This window comes from Drosophila hydei, unplaced genomic scaffold (assembly GCF_003285905.1).
Source record: "Drosophila hydei strain 15085-1641.00,03,60 unplaced genomic scaffold, DhydRS2 tig00000232-arrow-arrow-pilon, whole genome shotgun sequence".
NCBI classification, from domain to species: domain Eukaryota; kingdom Metazoa; phylum Arthropoda; class Insecta; order Diptera; family Drosophilidae; genus Drosophila; species Drosophila hydei.
The window spans coordinates 2,241,938-2,265,901 of NW_022045690.1; the positions used below are offsets into that span (position 1 = coordinate 2,241,938).

General features: G+C 46.1%; 1 protein-coding gene across 4 annotated transcripts in view; it reads right to left on the reverse strand.

Moving 5' to 3' along the window:
• Positions 1–377: 377 nt before the first annotated feature.
• The window catches only part of LOC111598404 (homeobox protein cut), an 84,403-nt gene continuing 60,816 nt past the window's right edge, over positions 378–23,964 (reverse strand). For 3 of the 4 annotated variants that reach the window (XM_023313641.2, XM_023313639.2, XM_023313642.2), the window contains 4 exons: positions 15,195–15,790; positions 14,540–14,718; positions 3,852–4,359; positions 378–3,733 (listed from right to left, as the gene is read on the reverse strand). In XM_023313641.2, the coding sequence (XP_023169409.2) occupies positions 574–3,733; positions 3,852–4,359; positions 14,540–14,718; positions 15,195–15,790 (4,443 nt within the window). In that variant the 3' untranslated portion in view covers positions 378–573. The remainder of the gene's footprint in view (positions 3,734–3,851; positions 4,360–14,539; positions 14,719–15,194; positions 15,791–23,964) is intronic. The other variant, XM_030223488.1, reaches the window with a different exon arrangement.

Genomic DNA, 23,964 nt, shown 5'->3' on the forward strand with positions numbered 1-23,964 from the left:
ATCAAAAGAATCTTTTTGCATAATCTGCGCCTCAACAGATTTGGCTTTTGGTAGAGTTTTTAGGTAGAGTTGTTGCGGCGGAGATTTTACGGGGGGCGAGGGCGAGGGCGGGGGCGTTTTCTCTTTTGTTTTTGCTTGTGGGAGATGGTCGAGGGGCGTGGGAGGGGGGCAAGTTTAAAGCCAACAATTTAATACTTTTGCGCTGCTCTATCGCACCTGCGCTTCGCATAGCGTCTCTAAACTTTTTTAGCTACAACTACTTCTTCGAAAAAAAAAAAAAAAAAAAAATTAGACCTTAAACAGCTAGTTCTAAATATGATGTATATATATGTAGGTATATATATATTATATGTATTTATGTGCTATATATCGCTATATATATATATGCCTTTATATATATAAATATATATATGTGTGAGTGTGTTATATTTATTAGCCAGTGGCTAAACATGTTGTGGAGCCGCTGCCAAACTTAATCACAAGTAAACGTCGTCGTCGTCATTGCACTCTGGTAACCAGTTGCCGTTCCGGTTCCGGTTCCGGTTCTAGTTCCAGTTCCTACTGCTTGCTAGCTTAGTAGTTCCACGCTGCGGCCGCTGCTGGCGTAGCAGTTGCTGCCGCTGCTACAGCTGCTGCTGCTGCTGCCGCTGCCGCCGCTGCTGCCGTCGCCTGCTGCACTGCGGCGCAATGCTCATCGGCATCGCCATTGCTGCTGAGTCGCCGCACACGCACCATGCGCAGCTTCTCCTCGTTGATCACCTTCAGCTGCTTCTCGGCGCTCTCATCGTCCAGCTGCTGTTGCTGCTGCTGCTGCTGCTGCAGGTGCGAGGACTGCTCATCGTCGTCGTCCTCCTCCTGCTTGATGCGCACCTCCGGCTCCATGAAGCGCTGCTCAATCTCCAGCTGCGCATGATCGTCGTGCTCGGCATCGGCATTCGAGTCGCCGCCCTTGACACTGTCGCCCTCATCGCGTCCATAGTCGGAGGCTTGCATAATGCAGACGCCGTTGATAATGCGCTCGCTGCCGCTGTTATCGCTGGCTGCGATAGCAGCGCCCGCTGCCGTGGGCGTGCTGGCGCCAGCCGGATTGACCCACTGTGGTGCAGCGGGCTTGCGACGCGAGCTGCGCACCGCATTGTTCAAGTAGCCAGCGGCTGAGGCGAGCGCCGACTTCTGCAGCGCCTTCTCGTACTCGGATATGGGAGTGTTCTCTGGCTCGTGGCCACCTTCAATGGACTCGTTGTCGCTCATATTGTGACCGCTAGCATCTAGCTCCAGCTCATCCTGATAGTCATCGCTGCGCTCACGCTTCAGCGTTGGCATGGACAGGTCCAGGCCGCTCATCTGCTCCTTGAAGGCCTGATTGAGCGCTTGCAGCTCATCACCGCCAGCGGCGCCGACGGCAGCGGCCGCAGCTGCCGCTGCACCAGCAGCCGCTGCAGCGCCTGGAATGCCCGCCAAGCTGCGACCGAGCAGAGCGGCGGCGGCAAAGTACGGTGGGTAGGGTATGGGCGCACCACTCAGGCCCATGCGCTCCTTGTGCAGCTCGACGAGACGCTGCTGCAGCAGTATGCGGAACTGGACGGGATCGAAGGGCGTGGCATTGGTATTCTCTCGACTGGGTATGGGATTGTCCTGGCCGGGCTGGCCGTGTGGCACCTGCTGCTTGAGCCGCATGCGGTGGTTGTGGAACCAGTTGGTGATGGTGCGCGTGGCCAGGCTCAGCTCGTTGGCGAGAAACTCGATGGTGCCCACATTGGGATATGGATCCAGAGCAAAGGCCAGGCGCAGAGCCTCCTTCTGCTCCTCCGAGAAGAGCACACGCTGCTTCTTGCTGGGCGGTGCACCGCCCACAGAAGAGCCCACCGAGCCGGGACCCGGGCTGCTCGTGTAGAAATCGTTCGTATCATTGCTGGACGTATCGCTGCTGTTGTCCTGCTGATTGGGTCCAGTGCTGCGGCGTCGCTTGCTCGCCTCCCGACGCTCGTTCTTCAGCAGCTGCAGGCGCTCCACATTGTTGGCATCGCTCAGCCACAGCTGCATGCGTATGAAGGGCTCGCGACCCTTGATGGAGAGCATGTGCCAGGGCTTCGGTTTACTCAGCAGCTCCGATACGGAGCCTTGCGATAGTCCCAGCACCGCCTCGCCGAAGATCTTCTGGCCGATGTTGTTGGCGAGCAGCGCCTCCTTAATCTTGGTGGTTATATCGTGCGTGTCCAGATCCTGTGTCAGCGCGGCCATCTCATAAACGGTTGGCGACATATGCTGGTGCAGGCTGCGCATGGCATTCGGCGCATGTGCTCCGCCATGCACGGGCATCATCATCGGCTTCTTCTCGTTGCTGCCGGGCGTGGAGCTGGCTGTCGGATTGCCAATGGCAGCCTGGCCGCTGGGCGTGCTCGCCGCTGGCAAGCTGATGGCATGCTGGGGCGGCAGGCCGGGCGATGTCAATAGCATATTCTGATGATGGAGCAGCTGCTGGGCCTGCTGCTGCGCCTGCTGCTGCTGCTGCTGCTGATGGCTCTGCTGAGCCTGTGCCTGGGCCTGGGCCTGCTGGACGGCAGCCGCTTGGGCAGCCGCCGCCTGCTGCTGCTGCATGGCCGCGGACATGGCAGCCGCTGCCTGCATCTGCTGCATGATGTGCTGTGCCTGTGCCGGCTCCTGCAGCTTCAGTTCGTTCATCATCTTCTGCATGGGCAGCGTGGCCTGCATCTTGTTGGCCAGGCCCTGGGGCATCTGTGGACTGCCGCTGTAGCTGCCCGTGCGCATTAGCTTCTCGGGCGCTATCTTGTACTGGCTGGCCACCAGCTTGTGCACCGCATTCTCGTCCTCCAGAAACATTTTCATGCGTATGAACGGCTCGCGGCCCTTCTGGGTGAGCATGTGCCAGGGCTTGGGTCGCGCCAGCAGATCAGAGACCGAACCCTGCGACAAGCCCAGCACGGACTCACCGAACAGGCGCTGCGAGATGCTGTACTGGGAGAGCGCCTCCTTGACGCGTCGCACAATGTCCTCCGTGTTCAGATTGTTGAACATGTCGAACTGCTGCTGCGTGATGGGCGGCAGCACCGCCTTAGTGGGTCGCTGTGGCTGCGAGTGGTGCGGTGTCACGGGCGGCTGTGTAATCAGCGAATTGGTTATGGATGCCATGCGCTGCAGCGGGCTCGCTGTCGCCGCAAACTCCTCGCCCTGGCTGCTCAGCGCTGGCGGCAGTATCGAGTTGCTCAATGGACTGGGCGCTGCCGAGTTGCTGCCATGGCCGCTGGCCACAGCGACGCTGCCCGCGATCGGATTGCTGCTGCTGCCGGCGGCATTGACGGCTGGCGGTGCGGGCGGTGCGGGTGTGTTGCCGCCCTCCGATTTGCGTGGATGTGGCAGGGCGGGAAAGCTGCGATCAGCATCATCGCCGCGCTCGCCATCCTTGGAGCTGCTGCTGCCGCTGTGCTGATCGTGCGCCGAGCGCTGGCCATTCAGCTTGATATCCTTGCCGGCCAGCGACAGATCCTGCGCGCCATTCAGCACCTGCTGCTGCAGTGCCATCAAACTGGAAAAGTTGGGAAAGTTGGCGGCCTGCGCCTGCTGCTGTTGTTGCTGCTGCTGCTGCTGCAGCTTCACGATCTCACGCTCGAAGGCATGGCGCATATTCTCATCGGCGGCCATTGCGGCGGGGAATGGATTGGCGGCTGCTCCAGGCATGCCCGCGGCGCCGCTAAAGAAGGGCGACAACAAAAAGCTAAAACAACAAAACGCAAAAGAATAATTCATGAATACTTGAGCTGGTGACGAGACTTGAGTCAGTTGAGCGAGAGAGGTGTGTTAACACAGGTGTCAGTTGGAATCGCGGCACTCACCTAGGGAAGGCTGCTTCGCGCGGTGTGCGCGCCATTAGCTCCTGGTAGAGACGCGCCATTTTGTCCTGGGCGAGATCCTCGTGACGCAAACGCTGCTGTTGCTCGCGCTGAACGGCCTCACGCTGTTCGCGCTGCTCACGCTGCTGCTGCTGCTGATGGACGGCAACAGCGGCGGCGGCGGCAGCTGCCTCGCGTTGCTCCCGCTGCGCGTGCTCAGAGACGTGCAGCTGCTGCTGCTGTTGCTGCTGCTGCTTGATCTGATGCTCCACCTTGAAGAACGGCGAGCTGCAGCTCTGTGGCGGCGATTTGCTGTCATCGTTGCTGTGCGTATCGTCGCTGGCATGACGGCGCTGATGCTCCTGTTGTTGCTGCTGCTGCTGCTGCTGGGCGGCGACCACGTTGCTCTTCATCAGGGAGGAAGCTTCGCTGAGTATGTGTGCGAGGCGATCCTCGGACATGGAATCATCGCCGCCAGCGCCGCGACCAGCATACTGAGGCAGTCCAGAATCTGTGCGAGTGAGAGAGGCAGAGCGATACAGAGAGAGAGAGAGGGAGAGAGAGGGAGAGGATGAGTTAATGTTGTATATTGTATATTGATCGTAAAGTGGCATTGGCTTGCCCATTAAACGTTATAAAGTTTATGCGCATTTCGGTTTTAGCTCATTTATTGAAGCCCAATTGATAGCAGCTCCGTACCGAACTGGCCGGGCCAATGGGCCAATTAAGCCATAAAGCGTTCAAAAAGCCAGCGCAAATTTGTGGCCATAAAGCGGCGCAGCATTTGAATAGCCATGCCTGATGCCCGATGCACTTTGGATTTCGCATGCCCCAGCCTGCCAATCGAACTAGGCATTAAATTATACATAAAGCTTTCATTTAATCCACTTTGGCCCCGACTCTGCGGTGCAGTGCGCATAAATTTGATAAAGAATTGTGCACCAGCTGCAGCCTGACCCGGCCCCAACTCTGGAGAGCTCAATTATAACACCATTTGATTTTCAATCAACAAAACCGCGACCACAGACAAAGCCAGCCGGACAAAAACATCAATGGCCATACAAATGTGAAAGCTAGCCAAGAGCTGGCTCGCAAAAAAAAAAAAAAATGTGAGAGAATTGGGCCCGGATGGACCCTCCAAATAGTTCAATGCAAGCGAAGCGCTAATTTGGCACGCGCCACGAACCCAAAAAGGTGGGCAATGGAGCTGGCTGCCCAGTGGCCGTAGAAGCCAGCTTGAATAAACGAAACGAGTCGAAATGAATAAATGAATGTGAATTCAATTGCAATTGAAAGAGTACAACAAACAAACAAGCCAACGAACGAACAAACAAAAAAAAAAAACGTGCTTTGCACAAATTCAATTGAAATGAAGGATTTTCTCTTCTATTTTGCTGTGTTTGTTGTTGTTGTTGTTGTTGTTGTCCACTCGTTAAATGTCGCTGCAGCAAAACAATCGAAAAAATCGACTGGTAAATTGTAAAATAATCGCCACAAGTGGTTGAGTTTGAGTGCCGCGTGTCCTTGTGGTATTTTTGTGGCAAACATCAATCTGGGCAGCTGGTGGGCGTGGCTAGCGCAATGGAATAACTGAAAATCGCTTTACAATTGCCCAAGCATAATCGATGCCCCAAAGGAGCGAACACTTGTCCGAGGACGAGCCCCGGCGCGGACGCGCACAGGAAACGGAAATCAACACATGAATGACAAATGTTTGGTCGCCCGCTGTCAATTGAAGCGAACGAGCGAGCGAATTGAAAAGTATTTGCCATTGAAATACAATAAAGCCAGCTGGCTAGATGCCTCGTAGATGGACAAAAGGCGATAAAAGGACCAACTACAATAGATCGTAACGTTTTTCCTCTTCTTCTTCTGCTTCTATTTTTTGTTGGCTGCAGAGTGACGACACATGCCACATGCCACATGCCACATACCGCAGCCACAGCCATTGGATTTTACATTTCCAAATTTTTATTTCTATTTTCGATTTGCTTCAATTGCTTTTTGCGGACATTTTTTCTCGCTTTTTTGCAGCTTTTCATAAAAATATTCGTTGTTTTTTTTTTTTTGGTCGTCGTCGCTTCATTTGGGGATTACAAAGTGTTTTTGTGTTATAAAGTCGAAGATGACATTGATGACACCTGGCTGACCCCACACGACCGCCTGCACGCACAGTGTGGGCGGGGCCCTTGGCCAGGACACAGACAGCTTAAGCGCTCTTTAGCCGGAGACGTAGCTGGTCTAGCAACTGGAACTGAAAATGAAACTGCTGAAATGGCAAGCGGATGTGAACTGGAGGAGCCACTGGCGGCCTTTGGGCCAGTTCAATGCACTCGCACTGTCAACTGCTACACACACACCCATACACACACACACGAGCTCAACAATCAATAAGCGGACTTTAAGCCTTCAAGCTGAGCGCATTTATCAGCTGGGAAATGTTGAAAAAAATCTTTAAAAATAAATCTGATTGAAAATTGATGTATGCAAGTGTTGTGCAGCGTGTTCAGTGTTGCAAAATGGCTTAGCATATAGCTTAGATAAGTTGCGCTCTTAGTTAAGGATGCTAAAGTAGCTGTGGCTGCCTTTGTTTTCCTTGAACTCGGACAAAAAGCTCTTAGATCGAGCTCTTGCATCTATCTATTGATAGACTTTATAGAGAAAATACAGGGGTTAAAAAAGTAACTTTTTAAGCAGCTAACTGTGGCGTTTTTTGCATGGATGAATTTGCAGACAGCGACGACTTTTAAATAACGCCCCAGCCACAGGCGGAGCTCAATTCTATAGACAAAAAAAAAATTTATATATATATATATATATCTATTTTTTTTTGTGTATTTGAATATTTGTCTCTGCTTTATTTTTTATACCGTTGACCATTTTTTGTCTGCGCTTTTGTGTGTTTGCCGTGTGTGTGAGTTTGTTGTTTGTAATTTATTAGAGAGGAACATGTTGACCAAATTGTCATTCAAAAGGATATGGATTTTACGCGAAAAATATAGATATGAGCTATCATAGAGCACAAATATATGCACATATATACATATATTTATTTATATATAGATGCCACCACCTGTGCCACAATTTGCTTGATGAATATTTGCCTTTTATAACAAATCAGACGAATATTCTCGCCAGACACGATGAGTGCCAGCGCCGCCCCCCACCGCCACCACGCCCACCTCTGCGACCCTGCTCACTCGACTGTATATTTTTGTCTTTTTGTTGTTGTATTTATTTTTTTGCTTTGTGGAGTTTTTCCTAATACAATAAATATTTGCCAGCACACAAATATGTAATCATACTTCAGTCGCATTGAGAAAAAAAGGGTTTATAGTTGAGTGGTTAAGGAGGAGATGGCGGGCAGGCGTGGCAGGTAGGTGGTTGCTGTTGCCACAATTGAACTGGCGCATTGAAATTGGCACACGCACGCAATTTGCATTAATTGCAAGAAAAATTTTCTAATTAAAATGCCAGTCAGTTATTGCATGTGTGTGTGAGTGAGTGTGTGTGTGGGGCGGTATTAGCAGAAGTGTCAATTAAAAAAAAAAAGGAAAAACTCAGACAGAGCGACAGACACCTGCTTGAGGCGGGCTTCTTTCTTCTAACTGAGCTGAGGGCAAACGTAGCATATGAAGTGAAGTGGATGCCAGCGTGAGGGGCAACAACAGCGTACAACATCAAACAGTCCAAGCGCCAATTTCTCAATTCCAATTGCAGGTGGATTCGGAATTCGGAATTGGATTTGGGCAGACGGCGTTGGGGTTTGTTTGTCTGACATTCAAGCGCACAAATATGACAAGAAACAGGCGCTGGCTGAGGGTAATTTGCAAGTTTTATTTCATATTGTTTTCTGTTTATTTATTTTTTTTTTGTTAGTTGTTGTCAAAGTTCATTACAAAGTAATTAGCCCAAGCAACACACGAAAGAACACAGACAGTTTAAAATAAAAGTTGGGTAAGTGCAACACGAGCGACATGTGCAACATTTTTCTCTGCTTCTGCTGCTTCTTTTTGCGGCATAATAGCAAAATGTCGAAGACAAACTTTTTGCCATGTCTATCTATGCGGCATGTCAGCCAACACACACACACACACACACACACACATATATATATAGATACATATATTTGAGTAAATTATATCAATATGTATTGTGTAATTGTTTTATATATACAAATATATATATGTATATTTATGCTATGTCACTTTGATTGCGGCAATGATTCAACTCGCTGACTCATTGCCTAAGCCATCGAAGATTTAGTATAGCCCATTTCTCGGCCCCGCATTTTTGAATAGTCATAAAAATTTATATATTATATATATATTGTTTTTTTTTGTTGTTCTTCTTGTTCTTCTTTTCGCTTAATCGCATTTATTAAAAATGTGTTGAACGCGCTTTATGCTAATTTATGTTTATTATATTTTCTCGCTTCTGCCTCCCCCGCCCCCTGCGCCACACACATAAAGCAATTTTCATAAAATCAAATAAAATAAATTACAATCAAAGCGAAAAATAGAAAGAAAAAAAAAGAAGAAAGCAACTTAAATTTGAGGCCAAAAAACGCAGGAATTGATACGCCCCGTTGGCCACTTAGTCAGGTTGTGTGCGTGTGTGTGGACGTGTGTGTGTGTGTGAGGCACATATTTCGCTTTATGGCTGGGGTGACAAATAATTTGTGAAACGGCGGCAAATAAAAGTGCCTGGCAGCGTTTTGTCTTCTGTCTGTTTGGCATTTGGAATGCTTTTGTCTTTACCTCCTCGATCTGTTGTTCGAGAGCTGCTAACCGCCCCAGCCCCACCCGCCACGCCTCCATCAGCTGCTACTATACTCCACTCTGAATGTGCGCTAGTTGTATTGTTTTGTCTTCTTTGCCGCGTGCTTTTCTATTTTAGGCCACGCACTTTTCGCCCGACTTTTCGACTCGGCTCTCTCGGCCGCTGCTCGCTGCCCGCTGCCTGCGCATGGGTTGGCTAAAACAAATAGACGACGTCTGCTAAAATTATGTGTTAATATGCTAGTATTATTAGCTGCCATAACGAGTTGCCTCGGCCACATTTGCTGCCGTCGACAAATACAAATATCGCCCATTACGTATACGACTTGTCTGACGCGGCTAAAATGACGTTGAGCTTTGTTTGCCTTTCCTTTCTATTTACATTTCTCTCTCTCTGTTTTATAGTTTTTTTGTGCGCTTTTTAAATCCCCTGCTCCGATTTGACGTTTTGTAGTTATTTTTTTCTTTTCAAATGCTAAATGCAGTTTGAATTGAGTACTCAAACGGCACTTGGTTGAACTCTGTTGTAAACTCAAACTACCTCAGCGCGCGCTCACTCACCCTCTCCCTAAGTCTATCCCTCCCACCTCTCTCTCTCTCTCTCTGTCGTCCTCGATTTGCCCTCTCTATTCTGTGTTCAACTCGTGCATGTTTGTCAACAAGTGCACAGTGTGCAACGATGTTTGCACAGTGGTTAGAAATCGATGTGCAATTTCAAATGTGAAAATGTAGAATCGATAACAACGATCGATAACTGTTGTGCTCTACAAGCTATTGTCTCTAATATAGTATACAGCTGTGTTCGTATGAATAGTAGTGCGACTGAGCAACATATGTTCATTAATCGATAACTGAGCACCTGTATATATATGTAGATTAATCGATAACATTTACTTGTACTTTTTTGCTGAGCCAACCCAGGCTCGATTTGCGTATTTCTAATTTATATATATCGCTTGTCAAACTTCTGTTTTTATAACTTTTCAATAGTTTTTTTCCACTCGCTTTGCCCGTGCGCCGTTTAATATGCAACAATTGTCGTCAAATGTTTAACAGCGGCAAAAATAGAAGAGCGAAAATTGCAAGCAAAATTAACGGCAGAGCAAACCGAAAACGCGAAAAGTTTTGCGTCCCAACCTGGAGTTGCCGCCGCACCCAACTGCCCCCCCCTTCTGGCCTGCTACCCCGACAGCGCTCTACAACTGGCCAACCCCCGGCCCGGCTCGGCCCGCTATGCTGGCTACCAATCGTTAGGTAGCCGCCCTTGGCATAACTCCGCATTGCAACGGCCGGCTCCCAACGCTATCCCGCTCTGGCCCCGGCCACGCCCCGCGGGCAGCACTCAGCTGGCGCACTTTGTCCGGCACAAAGACGACTTCAAACGCGCGGCACGTCAACGTTTTGCATGCCTCGTTGAAGGCAGCAATTGCATTGCGTTTTTGTTGTTTTTGTTGCTGTTGTCGTTGTTTACATTTAATTCTACTTTATGTTTGCTGTTGTTGTTGCTGTGTTTTTAATTGTTGTTTTTGTTGTTGTTGTTGCTGTTGTTGTTGTATATGTATTTTGTTTCAAGCCTTTCACAGACCAATTGTCACGGCAGTCGTCGCGCCGCCCCATGCCATTTGATTCCATTCCAACTCGTTCCTCGCTTTAAACAATTACAATTCAAAAATCATTGACGCGCCAAAAAGTTCGCACAACTTTTCTAGCCCACAAAGTGACTTCAAAGTATTGCCGCTTGTTATTTTGTAATAATTATTATTTTTATTATAATCATTCACTAATTTGATGCATCAAACACGCGCCCCCAGCTAGGCAACAGTTTTTGTATGCATTTTCCTTTTATGCAGCTGCGTCGAGGCCTGCTCTATGCATGGCATGCATCTAAATGCCTATTTGCTTATAATTAACTGACAACGGGCAGAAAGGGATAAGTGTGTGTGTGTGTGATGGGGTAACCGAGGCGCTGGGCTGGGTCACTAAACACACTCAATCGCTGCAGAGCAGAAACAAAAAAACTCACAGCAATTGCAGCGCCGACGCTCTACATGCATAAATATATAAACAGTTAGTTTAGCTGTCATGAGTAATCGTCATAAATTAATTGTCAACATTTGCATGCACTTAGACACACTCACACACACACACACACGCACGCACATGTGCATTGGGCAAACAGAGAGCCACAGCAAAACTTTGATTAACTTTACCAAGTCGCTGCTACGAGAGCCACGTGTGTCTCTGTGTGTGTGTGTTGGGTAGGTGCGTGTTTGTACTTTAAAAATACTTTTGCATTGACATATTTGTAGTTGGTAGCCCCAGCCGCAGTCTGGCATAGTTGTGGCAGCCCATTAAATTGATGACTAATCAATAAAAACTTAACCAAGACAACTGAAACCAACGGCAAACGTTGTGGAACCGACTGAAACTTGTCGTAGCTATCGTTCGCCCAAGATCACAATTTGTTGTGTTCGCAGCAAAACCGACAAAAAAAGCAGAAAGAAAAGAAAAAGAAGCAGCAGAACAAAACGATTGTGTTGCTTTCGCAAATTGTACGCCTAATGTGAAAATTTGCGAAAATTTATGGCGACAGGCGAAATGGTTGCATGAAATGCATCCAGTCGTCGCCATCGTTGTTGCTCGTTGGCACGTTGATTATACGCAAAAATCAAAAATAATTAAAATTTCACATTTTAATGTTTTGGCCGCCAGCCAAAATTATACAAAACATAAGCAAAACAAGGGAAAAGATGAGTATGAAACAAGCGAGAAATGAGCTAAACGTGCGAACGAAATGCGCGATATTTTCATATTAATGACGAGAAGTATTCAAAAAAAAAATATTCCAAATCAATTGAATGAAGTGGAGTTGCCGATTGGAAAAGTCTGAAATATATATATATATATATATATATTATATATAAAAATCAAAGTCAAAATTAATATTGATAATGCGCAACGCATGGGATCAGAGAAAGCAGTGCGTCAAGCAGTTCGAATTGAATTGCCTTAAGGCACTCGGATGACAAAAGCTGAGTGCTATGCAACTGAAGATGAGTTTTAATGAATTTGCTCAATTGTTAGCCAAATTCCAGGCATATTCCTAGGGCTATGAAATGTAGTTCAACTCTGCTGGCATAAGAGTGAGGTATATGCATATATATATATATATATGTCAGTTCATAGCAAGCAGTAACTGTCAGCTGTCAGCCAGGACTCTCCGTGCGACAACTGTCAACTGTGTTTAAGCTGCTGTGTGCGCTCACATCGGACATACATCTAGTAGCTGCAGCTAATTAGCTAGGCGTGGAAATAAAAACAGAACAAGGTAAGGTAGGCACTCACCTTTCTTGGGTATGAGGGATTTGAGCAGCATGACGGCATTATCATCACAGGCCCAGGCATGCATCTTGCGGTAGCTGTCGCGACCCTTCTCAGTCAGCTTATCCCAGGGCTTTGGCTTGCTGAGCAGCTCGGAGACGGTGCCCTGGGACAGGCCCAATATGTATTTGGCAAACAGCCGCTGGCCAATGTTGTGTACGGAGAGCAGTTCGCGAACGCGACGCGAGATGTGCAGCGTATCGAGCGCCTGATTGGCATATTTGTCCATGTTGTAGCGCAGCATCTCCTGCAGCTTGGCCTCCATGGGATCACCTTTGGGTATCAGCGATTCGCCCAATCGACCCGCCATCGAAACGCCCGGCTGCAGTTGCAGCTCGGCGTCCGCAAAGCGAAAATGCGCACGCGCCTCTTGGCCAGCGGCGGCGGCAGCCGCAAACTGGAAAGCCGGCAGGCTGGGAAGATTGGGCAGAAAGCTGGGTGCACCCAAGGCGGCGGCATGCTGGGCATGTGCAGCCATCGCGGCGGCGGCCACAGCTGCATTCGCATTCGGAGTCAGACTGTTGTTGTTGTCCTCGGCAACTGCAACAGCGGCGGCAGCCACATTGGCAGCAGCCGCTGCCTGCAGCAGCGACTTGTTGCCGTTCAGCGTGCTGGCAATGCTCGCCGCCAGCTGGGCGGTGCTGTTCGGTGTGCTGTTGGCGCTGGATGAGTTCGAGTCGGCGCCATGATGTAAATGGTGAGCCGTATGCAACAGTTGGCCATGCGCATGGCCATGGTGGTGCGCATGATGATGATGATTCAGCGGATCGCTGCCGGCGATGCTGCTGCTGCTGCTATTGCTGCTGTTGTGCAGAAGTTGCTGCTGCTGCAGCTGTGGCTGTTGCTGCTGCTGTTGCTGCTGCTGCTGCTGTTGCTGCTGGAGTTGATGGTGTGTGGCGGCATCTAAGCGTGCGGATTTGGAATTGGAACAAGAGGAGTGATTGGCATGTGAGAAAGTTGAGTTAACCAATTGACTGAGCAGCACAGTGGACGAGGGTCCATGTTGTTGCTGCTGTTGTTGTTGCTGCTGTTGTTGTTGTTGTTGATAGTGTTGTTGTTGATGTTGTTGTTGTTGTTGTTGTTGTTGCTGCTGCTGTGGCGGTGGCGGTGGGGGCAACAATTGCTGCTGCACCACATTGGCATTTTGATAAATTGTTGGCGTTTTGCTCCCAGTTGCAGTTGCAGTTGCAGCTGCTGTTGCTGCTGGTGTTGCTGGTGCTGTAGCTGCTGTTGCTGCTGCTGCTGCTGCTGCTGCTGTGCTCGCTTCGAAGCCACGCCTCCAATAGCTATTAACCAGCTGTTCTTCTAGCGTTTGGGCTGGAGCCGGAGCCTCGTCTATTACCTCGTCTGTGTCTATGATTTCGATTTTGGGCTGCAAATTGGCCTCGACCAGTGTTTCATTCTCATTCGTTCCAGTTTTGTTCAATTCTGGCTTGGCAGCTGCTGCTGCTGCGGCGACTGCTGCTGCTGCTGCTGCTGTTGCTGCTGCTGCATCTTCTTCTACAGCTGCCTGATCAGCTGTTGCTGCTACATCTACGGCTTGTTGTTGTTGCGGCATTTCTGCGGGAAACAACAAAAAAGTTGTGCCTTTTGTTGCTGCTACTTATTTGCAATGATCTATCATAAAATACTTGTTTTTTTTTTTTGGTTTTGGTTTTGGTTTTGGTAAAGTATTTGGTATATTTGTTTGGTATACTGATTTTAACAACATCCATGGAACAAAACGCCAAAAATTAATCAAAATTTATATTTTTTTGATTTCTTTCAATTTGTTTCATATTTTTGCTTTTTTTTTAATTGTTTGCCAACAATTTGCACTTTTTGCTTTTCGCTTGCCAATTCGAACAACAAAACAACAAAGAAACTGTGTGTGTGTGTGTGTGTGTGTGTGTGTGATTGTTGTAAATAGAGACTCATAAATATATATATATATATGTAGCACGACAGAGACAGAGTGAGAGAGACAGAGAGAGAGAGAGAGACACAGAGAGATAGCATTGAACCGTGTTGTTGTCGATAATAATAACAATAATAATAATTGTAATAATAATAATAATAATGATGATTGTCAACTGTTGTGTTTGGCTTTATGTATGTATGTAAACATGATCGATAAACATGCAGAGCAACTCAAAGTAAAACAACAACAACAACAACAACAACAACAACGACAACAACAACAACAGTGACAACATACGCAGACGTTCTGATGCAAATATCGTAAATTAAAAAGAAAAAGTAAGAAAAAGTTGAAGAAGGAGACAAACGCGATCGTCGCTGCGTTTCTCTTGTTGACAGCCATAAAAATTGGCGCCTCGATTCTGTTGGCGCCGATAAGAAGTTAACGCAACGGAACGGAACGGAACGATTCGCTAGTCAAACAGATCGGTCGATTGCCCTCCTGGGCGCCGTTCGACGGTCGGAACAAATCAAAGCGTTTCAATAAGCACCGCAACGACATGGAAACGAACTCGAATCTACTGCAGCTAGGTACAGTTGGTACAGCTGCGCGGCTGGATGCATACTCACCATCGCTAACTGCATCGCTGCTGCCATTCTTGAGCGCCTCGGCGGCAAAAGCTTTGGTCCGCTCCAGTAGCAGGGCTTGGAATTTATTGGGATCGTTGGCACAGGCAGCGGCTGCTGCGGCCGCGGCGGCTGTGGCAATGGCCGATTGTGGACTGAGCACATTCAAGTCCAGTGGGCTGCTGCAACGGGAATGAAACGGAAATGAAACAGATGTAAGCATTTTAGCGTTAGGCATGATTTGAAAATTAAACAGATTTGTATATTTATAAGTTGAAAAGCGTCGTAATTAATTTGGTTTCGAAGGAACGAGTTGGAAATGAAACATAAGCATTTGAGGGTCAGTTATGATTTAAAAATGAAACAGATTTGTTTATTAATAGAGTGAAAGGCGTCGAAATTAGTTAGATTCCGATGGAACGAAATGGAAATGAAACATAAGTAAGCATTTGATTTAACAATGAAACAGATTTGTTTATTAATAGAGTGAAAGGCGTCGAAATTAGTTGGATGGAACGAAATGGAAATGAAACAGGAGTATGCAAATGAAAGCATTTAAGTTGTCAGTTAAGAATATGCATTTGAAAGTAACGAGATGGAATTGAAACGCGAGTAACCAAGGTCAGGTATGAGTTGGCAATGAAACAGATGTACTCACTGCTGCTCCTTTTTGATTTTCAGCTCATTGCTGTCCGCTGTGGCTGTGGCATTCGACATTTCGGCGTCGTGGTCCTCGGCATTGTCCTTGTCCTGCTCATCATCGTGGCGATTGTTGACTAAAGCTGAATGTTGCTGTTGCTGCTGATGCTGCTCGCTGTTGGTCATGTGCAGGTCCTCATCATCATCGCCGTCGCCGTCGGCATCGCGCAGCTCATTATCGTGATCATTGTCATCGTCGTCGTCATCGTCGTTGTTGAGCCGATGGCTCGATGTTAGATCAGATGTCTTGAATACGACGTTGTTGTTGTCGCTGCTCTGGCTACTGTGATTGTTGTTGTTGTTGCTGCTGCTGTTATTGTTGTTGCTGTTGCTATTGTTGTTATTGTTGTTGTTTGTCGCAGCGGCATTAGCAGCGGCAGCCAATGCCGTAGCCTCGGCCAGGGCCTCATTTATCTGCTGCTTATCCAAGCGGGCCTCCAAGCGCATTATGTGCTGTCGCTTCACCTCCAAATGCTCTTCGAGCCTCTGGATTTGTACCAGGTGAGTTTGTTCCAAAGCTCGCAGGCGTTGCAACTCATCCAAAAGTGCTTTAATCTGAAATGGATAAATCGTATAGCTAATTAGTATGGACATGGAAACGGGCAGCTTTTAGAACTTTCATTTCTCATATTTTCTATTACTAATAAATTGCAAAGCACGGCATATTGTTTAAGGATATCTTTGGATATATATTTAAACATATGAATAAGAGTGGGAGAGAGAAGCGCAGAGAGATAGAGAGAGGGGAAAGAGTTAGAGTGAGTAGCTGGTAGTCGTTCTGTTTCCCGTTGGCTCATCAGACATTTTCAATCAAAGTTGACTTTTTACAATGATTTTTTTATTTCTAAGTAGCGAACAGACTGTTGTTAATTTTCTGAATTGTTTGGTTGCGCTTGCAATCAGTAGTTGATGAATATTTGAGCCTTGGCACATGTGAAAGCTGCAAACTTTTTGGTTGCATATTTTGTGGCAACTCCGCCATTGTGGTGGCTGTGGTTGCATGGCTCCCTCTCTCTCTGTATATCTGCTTGTTTTTTTGTAATTGCACACATCAATATTTAAACAACAAAAGCAATGCCAGCAAGTCAGGTGAAGACTTTTACGCAGAGGAAAGTCGCGTCGCGTCGCGTCGCATCGCATCGCTGCTCGTCGTGTGTGGAAAAGTTCGAGAGTTATAAAATAATTTTTAATAAAATTAACAACGAGCACGACGACGACGTCGCTGATTGCCTGTGACTCAAGCGAACAGGCCACAGATACAGCCACAGGTGTATGGGCGGGGCGTGGAAGGGGCCAAGGTACAAGCACAATGCATGTGCCTGGCGCTGGGCTGGCATGGAGGCGGGGGCTTGGCAGGCTGTGCGCCTCCGGCGAGCGTTTGAGTTTTTGGGAACTTTGTTTGTTTGATGAAAATATGATAATTGGCAAATTTGACAAGGGAATTTTTCTTAAGTGCGTCAACGACAGCAGCGACGTGAGAGATGTGTGCGCGACGTAAGCTGACTGGGCGGGAGGCGTGGCGCCGCAACAAAGTTGACAAGATAAAGTTTTGCGCCTGGTGGTATGCAACAAAATTTTTTAATGACAGCCAGGTGGCTTGTGTATGTGCGTGTGTGTGCATGTGTGTATGTGTGTGTGTATTTCTTATTATGTGATTAAAATTAATTTAATGGCGCGGTTTTTAATTGACGCATATGCCAAAGGCACTGTCAACACACACACACACACACACAACTTTGTAGAGCGACTTTTGATGGCAACTGTACCGCAGCGCAGGCCGCAAATCAGGCGAATGCCAATTGGTAATTTGCGTGTCATTGCGTTATTTGTGTGGCACGTTAATTTTTATCGTTGCGTCCTATATGACAACAAAGTTGATTGAGTTAAACTTTCGCCTCCCGCACATATGCATATATATTTTATCAATAAACAAACGCAAATGGGCCAGATTATGATTGTTATTATTGGCGCATGCTTGGCTGCGCATACACGTATGCAATAATATATAATTGGCATTAAAAAGGCATCAGCATAAAATATCTATAAATACATATGTATAGATATTTATGTATATGTATGTTGTGTTATATTATGTTATGTTGATGTATGCATGCATAGAAACATGTGTCCTTTCTGCTTCTGTTCCTGGTCCCATGTCATGCCTAGAAATGCTAAGCAGTTAATTTCATTATCAATCAAAAGGCGGCCCGGCCAGCGAGACCCCGCTCCAAGTTGGGCTGGGGTTGCGTGTTCGATTTTTCATTAGCATACGAGACATGTGAGTAGCTGCTAAGGACAACAACTCCCCCAGTTAAAAAGAAGAAGTAGCACATGACAAGACGACAAAAACAACGACGACGACGACGACGACGACTCAAATTAATTGCATAAAAATGTTGTATACGCCTCCTCCCTGCCCATATATAGACCTATTCAAAAACAACAACAAAAAATCCCTTCTGGCTGGCGTCTAATTGCCAACTCAATTGAGTCGCAGCTCTTCCCACGTACAAAACCTTCTCAAAGTGGGAAAAGTAAAAAATTTGTTTTGTTAAATAAACGCAATTAGCATGCGGCGCAAGTGTACGGGTATGCCAAGGGTTGTGCGTCGGTGCGTGTGTGTGTGTGTGTCTTGTTGTGTCTTACACACACACCCACACACACACGAGTTCATTAATAATCAACCGCCCGCCGCATACAATCGCCTTAAAACTACAGCGTTAAGCTGCCGCATTGAAATTTGGCAACAGCGCGTGCTGAAATTTGGCAACGCTTTAGGTAAATATTAATAGATGGGTGCATCTAGACATTTTTGTCATTTTTCGATTTGATTTCACTGCCATATACTATTCGAAGAGCAGCCGAACGAACCGAACAGTTGCTCTCGCTCTGTTGTTTGAGGAATTATTAAAACGATAAATCAACTTTTTGGGGATTTTCGACACAACTCAAAAATCATTTGCAACCCTTTGCGCCAAAAACTTTTGCCTGTCCGATTCGTTGGCTGCCTTTGCGGCTTTGCTGGGATGCCCATGTACGACAGGAGCTGTGGAGGGGGAGAGTTGGGGTAAGCAGGGTGGCTACAACAATCAAACAAAAACTATGAGATGAATGTTTGGCAATTGCGGGTGGGGGTTATTGACTATAAAATTATGAAAATTTACATTTTTCCAACAATGGGAATAGTTGAATATTTAGGTAAGAGACTGTTGGACATTGACTGACAGTTAAGGATGCTGTTTGTTGCTGCTGCTGCCGTTACGGTGTGTGTGTGTGTGTGTGTTAATTGGCGTTGGTTTGCTGCTAGACCGCCTGCCCCACAAAGAAGTGCATGTTGTATGCAAAATAGACAGCGATATTTAGCTGATAGTCTATAGCCGTGTCTACGTCCATGCATATGTAGTATGAAGATATATAAAATATAATAGAACAACAACCCTTGTGTATGCTTTTTTCTCGCTTGGGGCTGTGGTTGGGGTGGCTGTCAGAATTGTAAAAAGTTGCGTAAGTTATGCAAAAATAGACACACACACACATATGCGCATTTGGTGGAAGGGGTTGGGGGTTGGTGTCCCAGGCAGAGACATTAGCATAGAGCTAAAAGCAAACGATTTGTAATTAACAAAATTGCCAGGCAGCCAGCGCGACGACAAGCAGGCTGGCAGGCTGGCAGGCAGGCTGCCAGCAGCCCCAAACAATTGACAAAGCAGTCAATACACATACGCACACACACACACATTCACACATATACACAAAGCACAAGACAACAGCAAAAAACAACAATAACAAACACTCGAAGGCAAAAGACGTTGATGGGCGCACAAAATGTGGCAGCAGGTGGGCGAATTGCTTGGGTCGATGCATAAAACGCCAAAAGGAATTAAGATGCTCTCTCTAACTCCCTCTCTGTATGTGTGTGTGTGTGTGTGATTGCCACATTCATTCATATGTAACAGGGTAAAAAAGGGTTTAATCAGCGAACAGCTTCAGAAACATCTCAGAGCTCACATCTACAAGCGACCAATATACAAATACAAATTAACAATAAGCAATCAAAGATACAAACACACACACACACACACACACACACACACACACACACACAGAGAAGAAGCTGCATATGTAAGTATAAAAATTGTTGTAGCCTTTTAGGCGCGCCAGCTGCCAATGCCAGCAGCAACCGTCAAAGGAATTAAAACTCATTCGGGCAGAAAAATTTAAAAATATATATATACACACATAAATATATACATATATAGATATATATATATATATATATATATATATATATATATATATATATATATATATATGCAATAGATATATATCTAGATATGTATATAAAGAGACAGCACAGCAGAGCCGGAGCTAGAGGCGCGGCAAGGAAGTTGGCTTGGGCGCTATAAAAAAGGGGTTACTTTTCAAGCATGCGGCTAAAGAGGCTTTCGATGCCAGCTCTCTGGGGTGTGGGGGGGCGTGTGTTGTTAATTTCCAAAAAGCCAAAAGACAAATGAGTAAAGAGCAGCGACAGCAGCCGCAGCCATCTCAATGTCGGCGTTTTTTTTTTTTTTTTTTTTTTTTTTGCTGTTCGTTTGTCATTGATTTTTGATTGTTTCAAGTGTGGCGGACAAATGGGGGTGGGCGTCTTAAAGTCTGCCAAGTGCACCCCAGAGCTTTGACGCCAAAAGCTTTTGTCGCATTGTTGCCGCTGCTGCTGCTGTCAGCTGGCAATGCCCAAGTTGGCAATTTGCAACAAAAGACAAAACAAACGCTGGAAAAAAGAATTCTCAAGTTGCAAAGGCAGCGCACATATGAATGAGCAAATGAGTGTGAGTGTGAGTGTGAGTGTATGTGAATGAGTGCATTTGCAAATGCAAGTGATTTGCGTTTAGCATGCGCTTCGATTTATGTTTTTAGTGCGCTAATCAGTTGGTTTAATACTCGTGAATGTATTCATGAGTGCACTCAAAAGTGTATTCGTGAGTGTGTTCATAAATATGCACAGCTACATTATTGATCAATTTATAGCATTGGCAGCACTCATAAAGGCATTGCACTTGTGAGTGTATTCACGAATACGTACAGTTTGAGTACATTCATGAATACATGAATAATTAGCATATTTAACTAGCAATCAATAAAGCCGCGTCTTCATTGAAATGAAGCGCTTTAAGCTCCTAAGTGGCAGGTAATTTTGTATTTTTCATTATTTGTCATTTGCTTGGGGCACAAAGGTGAGCTGCATGCAGCAGGTAACAGTTCGCGGCTGTGGCAGGGGCAACGCCTTGCCAATTCCGCTAAAGGTATAAATCAAACAATTTCGAACAGAGCTCCACACGAAAGGACTTTGAAGCGCGTCTCTCTGCTCCAGCTCAGACACAGAGAAACAGACAGCGAAGGCAGGCCAGGCAGGCGAGGCAGGCAGTTGTGGCAGACAGTCAGACAGACATTTGTACAGTTTTGTCATTCAGTCAGTGATTCAGTGATTCAGTCAGTCAAACAGTCATTCACTTACGCACACACGCACATTATGGCACGGTTATTGAATTGATTTGGGAGCAAAACGACAGGAACAGTTGAATGTTTCAATGGCAAATGGTGGGGCGGTGGTGGGGTGGTGTGGTGGTATGGTGGTTTGGTTGCTCGTAGCTAAGAAGGCGCCCCGCTACAGCGCGTCTTCTTCTGCTTGTTGCTGTTGTTGCTGTATTTTTTGGATTATAAAGTTTTGTAATTAAAATTTGACAGCTTTACAATTCCCAGGCGCAGGCAGCAAAGAGCAGAAGGCAGTCGAGCCGGAGTCGAGTCGAGTCAGTCAGTCAATGAATGCGAGCGAGCGAGCGAGGCAAAACCCTTTTGCTTATTCGAATTTTACAATTTTCGATTTATGTTTCGATTTTATTGTCAAACATTTTGTGCGTGGGGAGTTTTAATTGAAGTGTAGCTAGCTCAAAACATTAATATATATATATATATATATATATATATCTGTATTTGTCTGTGTCTTTGTCTGTGTGTGTGTGCGCGCGCTGGCCATGCATCAAGTTTTACATTTTAATCAAAGCTCTTCCCTTAACCCACTCTGGCCGGCGTGAGCCACTCACCATTCGCCCATTTTTGTTTCTAATTCGTTAAACTTTTGCTTAATAATTGTCTGGCCGAGCCGAACCCAGTTCCTGTTCGCGAACGCTCCCAAGTCCCAGCCCCCTCATAGACGCGCAAGCTTGACTTTTATTCATATTTCTACCTCAATTTCATAAATATATATATATATATGAAGAGAATATATATATCTGACAAAAAAAAAATGAACGAACGAAATGTGATTTCTGTTTTGTTTTGTTTTTTGTTGCGACTACCCTCGATAAGCACTGAATGACGACTACAAAGTCGACCCAAAACGTAGCCCTTGAGTGGGTCGAGTGGCGGGGCCGAGTGGAGGCGGCCGGGGCCAGTCAGCGACTGGTCCAGTCACATGTCTAATCCTTTTGCTTATTGATATGATATCTACACGCAGCAACCAGCAAACAAACGAACCCAACCTACGCCGCCGGGAGTGAGCTAAAAAGGTTATGCCAGCGATTTTTATTTTATATATTGCGCTGTACAATAACCTTCTCTCTTTTTGGGGTTTTTTTTTTGTTTTACGCCAAGCATAGAGGGAGCTAGAGAGTGGGCTTCTTCACGTTTTTTGGCTTTCATAATCAAAAAACGTTAAAATCATAGTCTAGACAATAATTTATGAGTACAGCATTGCTCTTCTGCTGCTTGTTATACTTGATGTTGTTGTTGTTGCTGTTGTCTTTTTTGTTGTCGGTTTTTGTCTCTTTGCCCGCATCATCAATATGAGAAAAGCAGACAACGGCCAACGGACCGCACGCTCTCCCCTCTGGCCCAGGCTCAAACGCAATGCCAATCAACATCTCTAGCAAACATTCGTAAGGCATCATCATATCCTCTAGCTCGTCCTTGTGCTCTTGTTGTTCTTTTTTTTGTTTTTTTTTTTTTCGCCAATAGATATAAAAATATGAATATGCCGGCAGAGGCAGAAAACAACAACAACAAAAAGAACGCCACAACACCTTAATATCAGCTCGCTTAAGCTAAGGACTTGCAGGCCGTCGAGTCCTGTGGCAGGCACACACACACACACACTCACATAGTGTGGGGATGTGAGCCCCACATGCTGGCGCGACTGTTGTTCGGCTTTGTTTGTGCAGTGGACGGGCCAGCTCGTTGGCATTTTCTAATGGCTTCAACTTCCTTCCTCTAGCTGTTGTCCCTTAACAGTTTTTTCTGTCGTTGTTTTCCACTAGACTTTGGTTGGAGAGGCTCATATATATATCTAGATATATATATATATATATATATATATATATATATATATACGATTTCATTTCATTTCATTTGTATTTGTTTTTGTGGCACATGCAAAAGCTACTTAAAGTCGTTCCACGTGACGTATGCGCATTGATAATTGAGCTGACTTCCCACAGCATTTGCTTGCACTTCCGGCAGCCACTCGCGGCCCGCTCGGCTCGTTCGCCGCCTCTGCGAGCACAGCTGCATTTCGCAAATCTTAAGCAAATACAAATTTCGCGATTATAAAATTACAGTTCGACAATTTTTGTGCTCTTTTTTATTTATATTTTTATTGATTTGTGCCGTTTCTGAAGATTGCCGACAAAGTGAAATGCCGACGAAATGCTACAGTTAGCAAGAGTCAAAGCGAGAGAGAGAGAGAGAGAATGAGACAGAGACAGAGACAGTTGTGCAGTTGAATTCTAATTTGATTTGAGCGTCAGATTCTAATTGGATTTGCTGCAGGCACTGCGTCTGCGGCTAAGCTCAATCTTCATTTGATGACAATTTCATTTTCTATTAACGAGAAATGGTAATGCCAATTGCTGGCCAAATGGACTGGCACTCGGGCTGGGGATGTGCATAAAAAACAGTCATGCCCCAAACGGATATTCCAATAGGTGGCAGCAGAGCTGGGGGCGACTATTAACTATACGAAAAAAGATATATATATATATATATATATATATATATATATATATATATATATATATATATATATATATATATGTAGATAGCAAGCTTATTTTAATTGCCCGTCTGCTTGGCTTTCTGATTATGGACAGTCGCACAGTGGGTCACGAGGGCAAACTTTAGAAAAGTTTTGAAATTTATCGTTTTATCGTTAGATCGATAGTATATCCTCTTAGTCGTACATAAATCTGATAAATATTACAGCAATGTCTATATACGCTTCATATATATTCTGTGCTCTGATTAGGGCCTGCATGCCACTGTGCGACAGTGGATAAGAACTGACCAACTAGCTGGCTACGCTGGGCTGGGCTGATGGGGCTGACTGGTCGCATTTGAGCGACCCACGGCAATTATTTTGACGACGCGTAATTTGCGTTGACGATGCGGATGATGAAGAAGATGACGGCGTGGACCAACATGAAGATGAAGCTGAAGACGATGTAGACGAGGACGTCGCGTTTTTTTCTGCGTCAAAATTGAAGCGACAGCGTAGCAAACTAATTAAAGCCAAAGCAGAGCCCCCCATCAGCCAGCGGCCTCCCCCCTACTCTCTACACGCGCTGAGACGCCCCAATTGCAGTTTGCTGGCCGAAAATGAACGATTTTAACGCTTAGCCTTTTTTAATTGTCCAAACGTTGGTTGGATTGAAAGACCGAGGGCAACAGTGCTGGTA